The 15,293-nt window shown below is 41.9% G+C and overlaps 1 protein-coding gene across 1 annotated transcript; it reads left to right on the plus strand.

Annotated features, from left to right (window-relative positions):
- Nucleotides 1–9,015: 9,015 nt before the first annotated feature.
- LOC109781226 (pescadillo homolog) lies at nucleotides 9,016–14,631 on the plus strand. Its single transcript, XM_020339826.4, has 14 exons — nucleotides 9,016–9,169; nucleotides 9,270–9,355; nucleotides 9,588–9,716; nucleotides 10,513–10,632; nucleotides 10,718–10,843; nucleotides 11,221–11,305; nucleotides 11,394–11,504; nucleotides 11,633–11,726; nucleotides 11,883–12,163; nucleotides 12,267–12,374; nucleotides 12,530–12,651; nucleotides 13,081–13,282; nucleotides 13,393–13,608; nucleotides 14,349–14,631. Exons 1-14 carry the CDS (start codon nucleotides 9,146–9,148, stop codon nucleotides 14,442–14,444), a joined length of 1,800 nt encoding a protein of 599 aa, XP_020195415.1. The 5' UTR covers nucleotides 9,016–9,145; the 3' UTR covers nucleotides 14,445–14,631.
- Nucleotides 14,632–15,293: the final 662 nt, after the last annotated feature.

Below are 15,293 nucleotides of genomic sequence, written 5' to 3' on the forward strand. Positions count from 1 at the left end.
GAGTTTTGCTCCGCGCGGGGGGAGGGGGGAAGGGGAGGGGGCGCCGGCGGGAAGAGCTTTTTCGTAGTGGCGCCGCGGGAAAAAGACGAGGCCGCGAAAGATGGCGGCGGTGGTGAAATCCTCTCGGCTTACTTGGCGCGTGGGGTTTCGTGTCTTTGACAGGTGGGACCGGGCGAATGTGTGAACATGTGGCTAGTCAAGGTGGGCCGAGGCTGGGCTGGGCTTGGAGTCTCGGGCCAGCTACAAAGAGGTGTATCACTTTGTCAAAAAATTATGTCTCAGAAAAAAAACTTTGTCAAAAATTTCATCTAAATGCTGTCATGGGTGTTTTTGTTTTGGAAAACGCTTGTGTTCAACCGGCGGATGTATCTGCTCACGTCGACCACCTCCCTGGCCGTTAGATCTGTTATTTGATCAGGTGGTCGGGAGCCTACTTCCGTTACTTGTGCTTTCCTGCAACTTGACGCGTGTTTTAGAAGCATTTTTGCAACCCGACCCGTTGTAGATGTCGTTGCCGGGCTCTTTTGAAACATTCTCCCTGTTGCGAGAAAGATTTCTGCAACAGAGTGATGTTGCAAAACTTTCTTCCGTAGCGATAAAAAATTCCACAACATTAGCTCCGTTGGAGAACAACTTCTGCAACTATACCTCTGTTGCAAAAGTTCTACAACATGAACTCTGTTGCAAACATTTGAATTCAACATCATGCTTGTTGCAAAGCTGACAGCTCAATCTAACAACCACCCCGCGTTTAATCCAGTGGCTCGCGAGGCGGCGGATCTTAAAAAAAAAGTACAGACTCGTGTCGTGTGATCTTTAAAATTATGTAACAAGACCTTCGTTGCGAAAAAATTCTGAAGCGAGATCTCTGTTGCAGAAAATTAAAAAAACAAGCACGGTGATTTTTAAAATTTCTGCAACAAGATCTCTGTTGCGAAAAAATTTTGCAATAAGATCTTTGTTGCAAAAAATAAAAGATACAGACTCGGGTGATTGCAACAAGCAGATTGTTGCAGAAACACCACTCTTGTTGCAAAGGGTGGCTGCTTACGTTCGTAGATCGGATGGTCATTAATGTATCCATCCAATGGTCAGGAAGGTGGCGGGTCCTTTTTCAATTTCCGCCGGCGGACGCGTAGGGTCGCCCGCTTTTGTTTTTAGGTCTCATCTTCTATTCAATTTTAAATTTTCTCCTGGTTATAAATGTCGTGTGTTCTCACGGAAGGGTGAACAGATAGATATTTGAGGTTTAGAGGCGGTGCGGTGATTTGGATGACAGCCTGGCCCGACTCTGCACTGGCTTCCTTGTGTGGTTTGGCGACGAATTGCATAAACTCATGGGGGAAGCTCGGTGATAGGATGGTGTTGGAGGCGACCGCGAGGAAGATGACGGAGGACGTCCTCAGCCGTGTGGTAGGATGGACTAGCTACTTTGGGGAAATCTAAATTTCTTCGTTTGAATATTTAGGTATGTATTTGTCCTTTGCCAGTGACGGATGGTACCTGACATAGTGTTGCGACATTTGTTTGCCATGTGTTTCAATGATATCTAGTTTTATAAATTATATATGGATTATTGGATTAACATAGTAAACTGAAATGAGTATGATTTATGATGTGTGGTTCTTGTATAGTTGTCAAAAATTGTTATTTTTGAAAACCCACCCATATATTTAAAGTTAAAGTAGTTGAATACGGCCATTCCTTACGGCATTTGCCACGCAGGGCGAAAAACTATTATAGAGAAAACCATCAGACCTATTATCAAAATTATACTTCGCTATTTGGTGAGCCACTACATTGGCTTGTTTATTAATCTTTGTGGGCTTACAATTTGGTAGAAGCTTAATGATGGCTACACATTCCTTCTCCAGACCCAGGAGAGCAGACCTATCAAGATTATCATGTGTAAGGAAGGAGGCCACAAATATACATACCTGTGAGATACGCCCGACACTCCGCCCGACACCCTTAATGATGTTCGTTTCCAAAATAACAGGCTTATGAAGAATGATACCAAATATACATACCTGTGAGATACGCCCGACACTCCGCTTCATCAATGCTGGTACACAAAACCAAATATAATCCCACAAGGAGACAATGACTTCGCGCCGCCGAATCTCTGGCAACAATCCACATTCACAGTACAATTGCTATCCCCAAAACTGGCATCCATGTTAATTTCAATATGATCAAAGGGTGGAAACTGCCATACCTCATGACTACTCGGAGGAACATTAACAGATTTTAAACCATCTCGAACTCCCTTTCCTTTGATGTCAGGGACGACCTCGGCATTGGAATGGCAGGACGAGAACGTCTTCCAACAGTTGTCCACAAAGCTAGCTGCGTTTGAAACAGACTCTTTCCCCTTAGCAAAAATAAAATCATTTCATAGGTGACAAGCTCTCCGGAACATGAATAAGATTTGCTCATGTACTAGATGGGTTAACTGATCCAACAAGAAAAGCAGCCAATCAGGCCCCGAGCACTTGAAAGCCTCTTCCCTCAAAATATTCCACAATCCTCTCAACTCCATACGCAAAGCTCTCGCCTTGGGACAAGACACCAAAGCATGAAACATACTTTCATCCTCCAGTCCACAAATAGAGCATCTTGCTGGAGTCGCCTGATGATCTTTTATTCTATTAACCTGTACCGCCATGCTGTTGGACGCTGCACACCAAGGAAAAATTCTAATTTCCTGAGGGACATTGGCCCTCCAAATGACATTCCATATCTTCCTCCCCCCATAGGTGCCTCCACTAAATTTTCCACCTCCCTCCTTCCTCTCCTTGAGCATAAGTGCCAAACCATACGCGTTTTTTACAGAGAACAATCCCTTCTTTTCATAGTGCCAAGCAATAAAATCACCCTCGCCATAGGACTGAATACTCGCCTTTAGAACCTCATCTGCATAATGGGGGGTAAAACAGTGATTGGTTAAATTCACATCCCATCTCCTTGATCCGCTCACAAATAATTCTGACACCTATTTGATCATGGTATTATTCGTTTTTCCTGAAAATTTTACTCCAAAAATCCTAGTTCACCAATTACCTCTCTAAATATTTTATACTGGAGCCATAAAAAACTCTCCAAATACCTCCCCTTTTTAAGGAGATCCAAACCATGCATAATACCTTGCCAAGTCACCGAAGTTGACTGCAGAAAAACTGTGTCAAAGTGGCCTTGGGGTAATATCTGGCCTTCATCAGTTTTGCACAAAATCGACTTCGAAAATATCAATAGCCACCAAGCTTGTTTAAGTAGAAGAGCCTGATTAAATAGACTAAGGTCACGAAAAACCATACCTCCCTCATCTTTTGATCTGCTCAGTTTGTCCCATGCCAGTCAATGTGTTTTTATCTTATTCTTTTCATCCTCCCACCAAAAGTTCCAAATAATTTGGGATAAATCCTGACAAAGAAAGGCCGAAAATTTAAAGATACTCATAGCAAAGACCGGTGGAGCCTGAATAACTTATTTTATTTGGATTTCCGTTGCCCCACTATAGAAGTGTACGTTTCAATTCAATCAGAAAGCCTTTTTCAATGTTGTAACATATTTATTGAATATAAGCACTATGATGGACTAGAGGAAATAAATGCATGGTTGTCTTGAGGTGACAGAGCTATGGCGAGCGGCAGTAGTTTAAAATTTATCTACACCATAACCTATCATTGGCGGATTGGAATATAGTAGCACATATGCTCGTGCGTTGCAACGGAAGAAAAAAATAATATGCATTTAAGGTAGTGAGGGTTATATGTGCAAAACCCTGCATGCACGTGAAAAGAGAACATTTAGCATCTCGGTTTCGCCGGGTGTGAAGTAATACGTCTCCAACGTATGTATAATTTTTGATTGTTCCATATTGTTATATTATCATTCTTGGATGTTTCAAAATCATTTTATAGTCATTTCATATCATTTTTTGATACTAACCTATTCACATAGTGCCAAGTGTCAGTTGCTATTTTCTGCATGTTTTTACATCGCAGGAAATCAATACCAAACGGAGCCCAAATGCAGCGAAACTTTTTGTGGATTTTTTGGACCAGAAGACATCCAGTGGGCAGGAGAAGCACCTGGGGTGCTCCGAGGGGAGCACAACCCACCAGGGCGCGCCTGGTACCCAAATATTCCAGAAACCCTAGGGGAGTCGACGAAAATCAATTCCAGCCGCCGCAGAGTCCAAAACCACCAGATCCAATCTAGACACCATCATGGAGGGGTTCACCGCTTCCATTGGTGCCTCTCATGCCTCCTCCATTTCTTGCTGCAGCAGCCCCCTGCCACCACTGCCCCCGGCTACGTGTTGCTCATCCTCGGCAACATTACATCCACCTACTACTAGCAACGAGCAGATTTCTTGTGACTTGTGTTTCTCCTGAAGCATATCTTTTGCTTCCACAGTAGGTATTTGGCCTCTATTTTTTCCAGCCACCATTTATTCCATTCACCGATATTGTGATGTATAATGACTATAGAGTTGTGCATAATTAAACATATCTTGCCCAGTCTCAAGCTAGTCTTGTGAAGCACTACTTCGACTTCGAAACCAGGCTTTACCTCCTTTTCTCTATCTCTTATTTAGTGTAAAATCCTCTTGAGAGATCATCTGTTTTTTTATTGATGGAGGTGACTGGTTTTCATTGTTTGAAATAATAAATGCTTTTGTTTGTGCTCTACTCTTATGAAAGAGCTTGTGCTTTGTTCTCTAAGAGTTAGACCCAATTGCGAGTATTGTATTGTTTTGTTTCCAGCGAGGAACTCATTGAAATACATGTGAGAAGTGACTTAATAGTTTCACTCATGAAAATATTACGAGACTAACGGATTTGATGGTGTCATATTTAGTATGTTTTTCGTTAACCAGATATAAAGATATGTGATGTACATGCATAGTCTGACAAGAGTTATTTTGCATGAATAAAGGGGAAATCTTTGGCCTGATAAACACCCTCAAATGTGTAATACCAGATCAATCACTAAGTGAGGCAATTTGGCTTCGTGGATCTAGGGAGCCTGGAACTTTATTTTATTTGAAAGGATATTTAAAAATTCCAAGACAATTGATTTTCCCCTCTGGTATAACTGTTCTCCACAAATATGTAAAAATCCATTAAATACTATATGATGATGTGCAGGCTACGAAAGAAATCAAACAATTTAGCCTCGAAACAACAAAAATTTCTTACTAGATCCAGTTGGCTGCTCCAGAGGCCAGGCTAAAGCATAGTGAACCCGCGACGACATGGTTGATGGATTTGACGAGGCGCGACAACATGGCGACACAGTTTAACTACTATGTTGTGATTCAAGAGGTTTTGTGATGACAAAGGAGATTAAGTCATTGACTAGGGGTGCTGATAGGAGGGGGTTTGTGCGGGTGTCCGTTGATACGTCTCCAACGTATCTATAATTTTTTATTGTTCCATGCTATATTATATTCTGTCTTGGATGATTAATGAGCTTTATTGTACACTTTTATATTATTTTTTGGGACTAACCTATTAACCGGAGGCCCAACCCAAATTGCCGTTTTTTGCCTATTTCAGAATTTCGCAGAAAAAGAATATCAAACGGAGTCCAAACGGAATGAAACCTTCGGGAACGTGATTTTCGGAACAAACGTGATCCAGAGGACTTGAAGTCTACGTCAAGAAATCAACCAGGAGAGCACGAGGCAGGGGGGCGCGCCTACCCCCTGGGCGCGCCCTCCATCCTCGTGGGGTCCATGTTGCTCCACCGACATACTTCTTCCTCCTGTATATACCTACGTACCCCCAAACCAACAGAGGCATCCACGAAAACCTAATTCCACCGCCGCAACCTTCTGTACCCGTGAGATCCCATCTTGGGGCATTTTTCGGCGTCCTGCCGGAGGGGGCATTGATCACGGAGGGCTTCTACATCAACACCATAGCCCCTCCGATGATTTGTGAATAGTTTACCTCAGACCTTTGGGTCCATAGTTATTAGCTAGATGGCTTCTTCTCTCTCTTTGGATCTCAATACAAAGTTCTCCACGATTCTCGTGGAGATCTATTCGATGTAATCTTCTTTTTGCGGTGTGTTTGTTGAGACCGATGAATTGTGGGTTTATGATCAAGTTTATCTATGAACAATATTTGAATCTTCTCTGAATTCTTTTATGTATGATTGGTTATCTTTGCAAGTCTTTTCGAATTATCAGTTTGGTTTGGCCTACTAGATTAATCTTTCTTGCAATGGGAGAAGTGCTTAGCTTTGGGTTCAATATTACGGTGTCCTTTCCCAGTGACAGCAGGGGCAGCAAGGCACGTATTGTATTGTTGCCATCGAGGATAACAAGATGGGGTTTATTTCATATTGCTTGAGTTTATCCCTCTACATCATGTTATCTTACTTAAAGCGTTACTCTGTTCTTTTGAACTTAATACTCTAGATGCATGCTGGATAGTGGTCGATGTGTGGAGTAATAGTAGTAGATGCAGGCAGGAGTCGGTCTACTTGTCTCGGACGCGATGCCTATATACATGATCATACCTAGATATTCTCATAACTATGTTCAATTCTATCAATTGCTCAACAGTAATTTGTTCACCCACCGTAATACTTATGCTCTTGAGAGAAGCCACTAGTGAAACCTATGGCCCCCGGGTCTATTTTCCATCATATTAATCTTCCAACACTTAGCTATTTTTATTGCCTTTTATTTTACTTTGCATCTTTATTATAAAAATACCAAAAATATTATCTTATCATATCTATCAGATCTCACTTTCGTGAGTGATCGTGAAGGGATTGACAACCCCTTTATTGCGTTGGTTGCGAGGTTTTTATTTTTTGTGTAGGTACGAGGGACTTGTGCGTGGCCTCCTACTGGATTGATACCTTGGTTCTCAAAAACTGAGGGAAATACTTACGCTACTTTACTGCATCACCCTTTCCTCTTCAAGGGAAAACCAACGCAGTGCTCAAGAGGTAGCATCCGTTTAAAGCGAGACAATTGTCCCTCCCGCTGTGAGGCTATGAATATGTTTCTCCCGTTGCAACGCACGAGCATTGTGCTAGTAAAGTACTTGAAGTTCTGCCGCTATCCCACATCAAACTTCTCCAAATCAGAACAAGTCTACATAAAATACATCATAATGTGCCACACCTAATTAGTTTCATTTGATCATAATGCAATATATTTTTGCACAGTATGTATTCGCATCCTTGATATTGTACATATTAACACATTTCCTTATATATAGGTTGTGGTCGAACTCTTAAAAAAGATTATGAAAGGACATTTGCCCCTACGTGGTTTTTTGTGTTAATGGCAATAACAATTAGTTGACTAACTCTGTTTCGAGCATGCTTTTAGTTTACACTTTTATGAGAGTGAAACATTTCGTTGGTCGGCAACCCCCTAAGCAAAAAGGATAAAGAAAGACAATATGTCATTTTCTCAACGACGATTCCTCGTTTTGAGTTGTAGGTATGCCGTGATATTAAGACGGGACGTGCTTTGGATCTCATGTGGAATATTTGTACAATGTAGTCAAATACCCCCCACAATTTATATTAGAAAGAGTACCTAAAGAATCCACATGTTTTGCCCCTGTTGCAGGGTCAGGCATTGGGTCGGGATGTCCAACTTAGTATCCGCCCAGTCGGAGGTCTGGGCACTCTGAGGTAATATCCGACTTATGTCCAGTAGCTACTGGATAGCCTCGGAGATTGCCTCGGAGCATATGTCAGGACATCTGACATGTCAGAACATCCAACTTGGTCGGAACATTTGGCTTTATTGAGAAGGCCATAACAAGCAAATTTTAGGGTTGGCTGTATAACACCTTTTCTTCCACCTTTGGAAGGTGACGAACTCACGACTGCTCAAACCATTTTATCCAAAACCTTACACCTTCGATTCCTCCCTCTGCAACCACACAATCCATTCCATATTTTAGAGAGAGAAAGAGGAACACCTGATCTATACTCTTCATCCAACCCAAGCTTGATTTCATCGATTCCTCGCGAGATCATTGCAAGTCTTATTACTCTTGGGTTTGTGGGGGAACCCTAGACGGTTTGGTCTCCCGGGAGCTTCCAAGTCGTGTGGTTGTGCCCCGGGATCGTTTGTGAGGGTTTGGAGCTCACCCCAAGAGCTACCCCTAGTGGAAGGGAGCCAAGGCATTTCTAGATTACTTATATTTCCGCACTTGACTCTAGGCGCTGTCGACATCTTTGATCCTTCAGTTTGTCTTGGTGAAAATCGAACCCATTTTTGTGGGTGAATTTTGAATACTTTGAAACCAAGGGGTATTTCTTCTCCTCTCCTTGACTTGTTGACCATAAAAGTGAGATATGTTCCTTGTCATGATTCATTTATTTAATGACAAAGAAACAACCCAACACGTTATAACCGATTTGCTTGTTTTCATGTGTCGTGAGTACATGACAATTTACTTAATAGAGTTCCTGCTCGTATATCAAGCCAACCATTTAAGTTTGCCTCGAAGCTTGCTTCCATTCATTAGCCACTAGAAAAAATACAGGTCACATAAGAACTAGAAACACAAGGTTTGCCACTTGAAACATATCCAAGCTCCATTTTGACCCAACGATATCAAGCTACTCCTAAAATGCCTTCCGCACTTTAAGATTGATGAATGGAAACAATCCGTATGCACAGTTTTCTCCAATTCGAAGAACCTTGGATGATATTCACACATAATGGCAACAACGAATCTGCTCAGCTTTGAATGCAGCCTTTCAAAAACATAAAAGCCAGCTACATCGTGTCAATTGCCATTTTCATCATGTGTCAGAAACAGGGTTTTGACATAAGTTAGCAGAGGCGTTTCACCATGTGACACAAGTGATAAGCAATCCAAGAAGAAACGGGGGCATTTTGGCTCACACGGCCAATAAACAGATGCGAAAAAAAGTGAAAGTAGTGGGGTTTTTATTTAAGAGAGCCAAGCCAAAGCAAAGCTAGGGGAAGAAAATATCTGCGTCGGAGCAGACACGACCGAACCGACCGCACTCCGCTCCAGCGGTCCAGCCATATAACCCAAAACCCTAAAACCCATCCCCCCTCTCTCGTTTTCCTCCACCCTTCCCCGAAGGGCGACCGCTCCCGCCGCCCCCCGCCGCCGCCGCCATGCCGAAGCACTACCGCCCCGCGGTAACCCTCCCGTCTCCCCTCCCCTCCCTTTCTCCCGAGGCCCTTCTTCTCCGCGCCGCCGGCAGAGTCCCTCACCCGCTGCTTCTTCTGCTGTGCTCAGGGCAAGAAGAAGGAGGGGAACGCCGCCAAGTACATCACCAGGACCAAGGCGGTCAAGTACCTGCAGATCAGCCTCGCCGTCTTCAGGTCTCCCTCTCGCTCCCCGTCACTGACACTCACCGCCGATGAGACGACCGCTGATTCATGAGCGGTCGTCGCGAGTAAATTCGGCCAAATCTTCGGCGGCGCCGATGTTAATCCAATTCAACGTGTTCTGTCCGGCTCGCGTGCCGCGAAATTAGGATGGCACAGTAGATTTTACATGGGAAGTCACTGTGGTTTTGGGTTAACTTTTCTTCTTCTTCACAAATTGCTGCAGGAAACTATGCATTCTCAAGGGAGTGTTTCCCCGGGAGCCCAAGAAGAAGGTGGAGGGGAACCACAAGACCTACTACCACATGAAGGACATCGCCTTCCTTGCCCATGACCCTTTGATTGAGAAGTTCAGGTACTTGGCTAGCTTCCTTGCCAAAGTCTGCCGCATGGTTGATATAACTGTAAAAGGGATTTCTTGCTCTCCCTTTGCTGCTTAGCTGCACTTCGTTCTGTATCATCAGGGGGTAATTTAGTGTCTCGGGAATTGAATTTGGTTGCAATTTTATGTTCCATTTTAAATAGATGCCATTTACCCTGTGTTTTGTCGATTCACATTCCTTAAATGCGACCATGGATGGTCTGATCTATACGGCCCTACTGGCAGGGACTCTTGATTTTTTTGTATTGAGGTGACCAGGATGGAAGCATCTCAAAGCTTTCTGAATGAGTTATTTCTTAGTTGTGTGATTTATTTGCTCCTGGTAACTGCCAGCTCGTCGTTGAATGGAGCATGCGGCAGAGGAAATAGTGACCTTAAGTGGGAAGCTATAGTTTCATCACTAGAGTGCTAGTGTCCATCAGCGAAAAAGGAAGTCAAAACAAACTTAGTGTAGTCAATCAATGCGCCACTACCTATTCAATTTGCACCCTCTGTATTTAGTATGTCGCTAGTGACATTTTGATAACTGTAATGCAGACTAGCAATCTGTGGTTGCTTGATCGCTGCTCATGAAAATCCTGGCTTATCTGTTTGTATGATTGACAATATTGACTTATGGTATCTAACTGCACTGTTTTTTTTTTGCTTGGAGTAAATAAATCGCGAGTATATGACAATGATGTTGCTGGGTTATATTTTACGGTACAATGACTAATTGCTCGTTAATAGTTTATGATTTCCTAATTGGATTGTTATTTCATCTTATCAGAGAAATCAAGGTTCACAGAAAGAAAGTTAAAAAGGCTATGGCTAAGAAAAACAGGGATCTGGCTGACAGATTGTTGAACCGACCACCGACTTACAAACTTGATAGACTTATCATTGAAAGGTAATGAGTGAGTTCAAGTTGATTCTTTTGGTCTTTATCCAGACTGGTCTCTCACATGCGTGTCTTTGTTTTTGTTTTTGTACAGATATCCATCTTTTGTTGATGCTCTCAGAGACTTGGATGATTGCCTAACGATGGTGCATTTATTTGCGGCTTTACCTGCTATTGAAGGCGAACGTGTGCAAGTACAGCGAATCCATAACTGCCGCAGGTATCCCTCTTCTGGATTAGTGAATCCTCTCTCAGAACCTCACACACATAACCCACACACGGTGTTTAGGTTCCTGCTCCCAGAGATTCTGTTATCATAGTTTGACCTTCCTCACCTTTCTAGCAACTACAATGCACCTCTGTGTCTGATCTGTTTTGTTGGGACCGTAAGAATTTGAGGATGTGAAAGTTGTAACAGTTTTTCCAGCAGCCATGAAATACCTGGATTTTGCTAAAATCCATATTCTCACCTTGTTAGTTTGTGCACCACCTGTGTTGAATGTCAGAATATTGTCATGCAAATGCAAAGGCAAATTGGTGCTTGCTTCTTTCAGAGATTTATTTTGCACTACTAATATACATTCTTGCACATTGTAGGTTAAGCCATGAATGGCAAGCATATATTTCTCGAACTAATTCCCTGCGGAAGACATTCATATCTGTCAAGGGCATATACTACCAGGTAGGTTTTGTGCAGTTGTGTATCCGCATATCTTTGCGCACATTTAGTCATTTATAGTCGATGTTTATAATTTTACTACGTTTTGAAGGCTGAAGTTCAAGGGCAAAAGATCACTTGGCTTACTCCACATGCTCTTCAGCAAGTTTTAACTGATGATGTCGACTTCAATGTGATGCTTACCTTTTTGGAATTCTACGAGGTAGGCGAGATTGTGGATACTCTTCAGTTATCGTGCATTCCTGCTTACTCAGCAGTATCACATCCATTTAAATAAGTTTAGTGGATAGACATAACTGCAAGCTTTACCAAATCCTGTCCTGCCTGCAGACTCTTCTAGGATTTGTGAACTTCAAGCTTTACCATTCAATAAATGTGAACTATCCGCCTATTCTGGATCCTCGTCTAGAAGCTTTGGCTGCTGGTAAGTACTGGTGCTTGTTATAGTCATGCTAGCTAGCATGTTTGTTTCCTTTATGTGCTCGTGCTCATACTATGTACCATGTTTGTTTTAGGATTCTTTTTGCTACATTTCTCTTGACTCTTCTTTGTTTGACATTCTCACTGATGTTCGTACCAGAGCTCTATGCGCTGTCCCGGTATATGTCTTCTGGAAGACTGCCGGGAAATCCAGAGTCTAATGGGCTTATTGAAGACAAAGAGACTGAAAATAATAAAGAGAGCTCAAAAACTGACGAGTCTGAGCTCAGATTGGCACAGCTTCAACATCAGCTACCTGCTAATGAACCTGGTGCGTTAATGCATCTTGTAGAAGAATCAACTGCTGATGATACAGAAGAGGAAAGCGTTAAAGAGTGCAGGACTTTATTCAAAGATCTTAAGTTCTACTTAAGTCGTGAGGTATTAAAGTGAATTTATTATTACTGCAAAGCTATTGTTTTTGAATTAATTGCATTGGCTTCAATATCGTATATCCTTTTATTATCTTCCTCTTCATTCTCAGGTTCCTAGGGAGTCTCTCTTGTTTATAATTCCGGCATTTGGAGGAACTGTTTCGTGGGAAGGAGAAGGATCTCCATTTGATGAAACAGATCAAGATATCACCCATCAGGTAGATTTTGCTTGCCCATGAGCTTTTACCAGGGGTATCAAGATTGGTCTAGATTTCCTCTACACAAGATACCATCCCACTTCATTCCACTGCACACATGCCCTCTCATTGTAGTTTATCTGCTGACTATTAAGTATCGTCATGTTGTTTTGCAGATTGTTGACAGGCCAACCCAGAGCCATGTTTTCCTCTCCAGGCATTATGTTCAACCACAATGGATTTTCGATTGTGTAAACATTCTCAAAGTAATTCCCACAGATGACTATATCGTTGGAAGGTATGTCTCCCAGGTTATGTATCATATGTATATGCTGATACACATGACATCACTTAAGTATGCACATTCCTGTTGCTAAAGTAACGAATTAGGACTGTGTGTTATCTGTTTAAAGACCCTTTAAAACTAACTCAACTAATTGATGGTTGTGTGTAGCATCATTAAAATTGTGATTTGTGTAATGTAATATTGACACCGTACTTGTTAGCTTAGCTGAATGCTTGTTCCACATCAAATTCATCAAATTGTGTTTAAACACCATTAAACAATGATGATATTGTCTGCCTTCCTTCTTTAGTATTCTTTACGCTTATAACTGAGCTGATAGCTTTTGTCTACTGCCTATTAAGTGTGCTATGCAAAACTTGTTTTCAAGTAGCTTAACTCATGCAGCAGTGATGATGCTGATATTATTATTTTTGATCTTAGGGTGCCTCCACCACATATATCTCCTTTTGTGGACAACGATAAAGAGGGTCATATACCTGACTATGCAGTGACCTTGGAGGGATATAAATCTGCTGGTCAAAACCAAGTTATGCCTCTGCCAGGTTTAGGCGATGAAGATCTGGGCAATTCGATAGTAGAGGCAAAATCTGAGCATAATGAATTTGCTAAAAAGAAGAAGGAGGTGAGCTCCTTCCCTTTTCAGTATACAAGTCTCTTGTACTTCTGTCTTATTTATTTATTTGCACATTCATGCACTTCGTGTAATGTCGCCATCCCCCTTCTATTTCAAAGTTGGAGATGCAAGAGAAGAAATACCACGAGGAGCTGAAGATGGAAATTGAGGGAACTACTTTCTCTAATTTGTCAAATAAGAAGGCTGATAGCGCAGCCGATGTTGCTGACGAAGATGAGGCCCAGGCAGCTATTGACCAAGCTGAGAAGGATGCTGATGACATTGCCAAGTCTGTCGTTTCCAGGAGGAAGAGAGGCCTTATTGAAGCAATGCAGGTACATCTCCTTGTACCATGGCACTATAGCTACTACTCTTTAATTACAGTATTGTATTGTTCTGCTTGTTTACAATTTAGTCTTTTTGAACGAGATCTCATTTGTTCCCTTTGTCAAACTTTATTCAAAAATTTAATGGCTGGTTCTGTGGGTTTAATTGAGTCTTCATAGCGATACAGTGGATTATTAATATTAGCCAGTGGATTGAAGTTGATGGCTGATGAGACCACACCACTTTGGTCGTTTGTTCAAGATACACCAACACCTATTTGTGCAGCATCTTTATCTGCCCCGTAGATTCTTTTTACCCATAGGCTTATGTTTGCTATTTCTCTACCCGTGCATTAGTGTAGGTTCATTGTTGGATACGTATATATAAATACTTGGCCACCTTGTCCGTTTCATCTTATAGAGTACTCCCTCCGTCCCATAATATAAGAGCGTTTTGTGTCAAAAACGCTCTTATATTATGGGACGGAGGGAGTAGCTTTTTTTACCATGGGCGTATGGGGTGACCCAGCCCACCATGATTTAGCGAGTTCTTTTGCACATTTTTTCTTTGGTGATTCTTGGTCATGTTTCTAGTGCCACAAAATTGTCGACGCATGCAAATGCCCAGCTGGATCATTACTTTTCTGATACAAATGGCGCTTAAGTTGCATCGATGCTAATACCTGCCATTCCGGATGATGGCATTTTTGAGGTGTATAACTGATCCGGTACTGTTCGCGCTCTTGCAGATTAGCAATGATAGGAAGAAGAGCAAAGTGGAGCTGCTCAAGCAAAGGAAGAAGGCGGCCGAGTCCAGTGCTTCTGCTAAAGCTAAACGTCGCTGATGCGCGACGGCATATTATGTTGTAGTATCCGTATCGATGATACACTTTTACGAGTGATGAGTATCCGCCTTTGTGGTATTTATGTTGTTTTGCATTGACTGGATGTACCAAGATACCTGAATGGAAAATTTTGATCTGCGATCATTGTGCTCACCTAGTTGATCGTGACCAAATCTGAATTTGTTTATCTGTGTACATTCTTCAGCGAGATTGGACTGAGAAGCGTCCCCTGGCGGGCTCCATTTCTCGGCTTTCGTAACCTGATGTTCCTTAGGGTCCTTTGTTCCCCTGGTGTGAAAGCAATGTTATTCTGCCAATTCACTTAAAAATATGTTAGGATTTGGATTTCAAATAAAACCCTATGACAGCCTCATGCTCCCTCCGTTCCATATTACTTTTTGCTGTTACTTTGTACTTTCTCCGTCCCAAAATAAGTGTCTTAACTTTGTACTGACTTTAATACAAAGTTGTACTAATATTGAAAGACTTATTTTGGGACGGAGAGAATACTAAATTGGTGACAAGTAATATGGAACGGAGGGAGGGACCAAAATTGCCCAAATATGTGTGGGTGGGAACCGGATCCTCTAAATGTTAAGAGACTGTTGGCAATATTTAATGTAGATATAAATAATCTAAAATTAATTTTGGTGCTAAATGTTAAGAGACTGTTGGCAATACTTAATGTAGATATAAATAATCTAAAATTAATTTTATTTCACCATCGATTTATTTGTAGGGGATATATCATACGGAAACTAATATTCAATGAAAATTTCATGGAAACCATATTTTAAAGTTTTGGAAAAATCTAAAAAAATACGGGATGTCAAGAGAGTGATGTTTTAT

The sequence above is a fragment of the Aegilops tauschii genome, chromosome 4 (genome assembly GCF_002575655.3).
Source record: "Aegilops tauschii subsp. strangulata cultivar AL8/78 chromosome 4, Aet v6.0, whole genome shotgun sequence".
Taxonomy (NCBI): Eukaryota; Viridiplantae; Streptophyta; class Magnoliopsida; order Poales; family Poaceae; genus Aegilops; species Aegilops tauschii.

Coding starts and splice junctions, on each gene's coding strand:
- LOC109781226 (XM_020339826.4), top strand. CDS start 9,146: ATGCCGAAGCACTACCGCCCCGCG. Junction 10,844..11,220: donor CGAATCCATAACTGCCGCAG/GTATCCCTCTTC, acceptor TGCACATTGTAG/GTTAAGCCATGAATGGCAAG. Junction 13,609..14,348: donor GCCTTATTGAAGCAATGCAG/GTACATCTCCTT, acceptor GCGCTCTTGCAG/ATTAGCAATGATAGGAAGAA.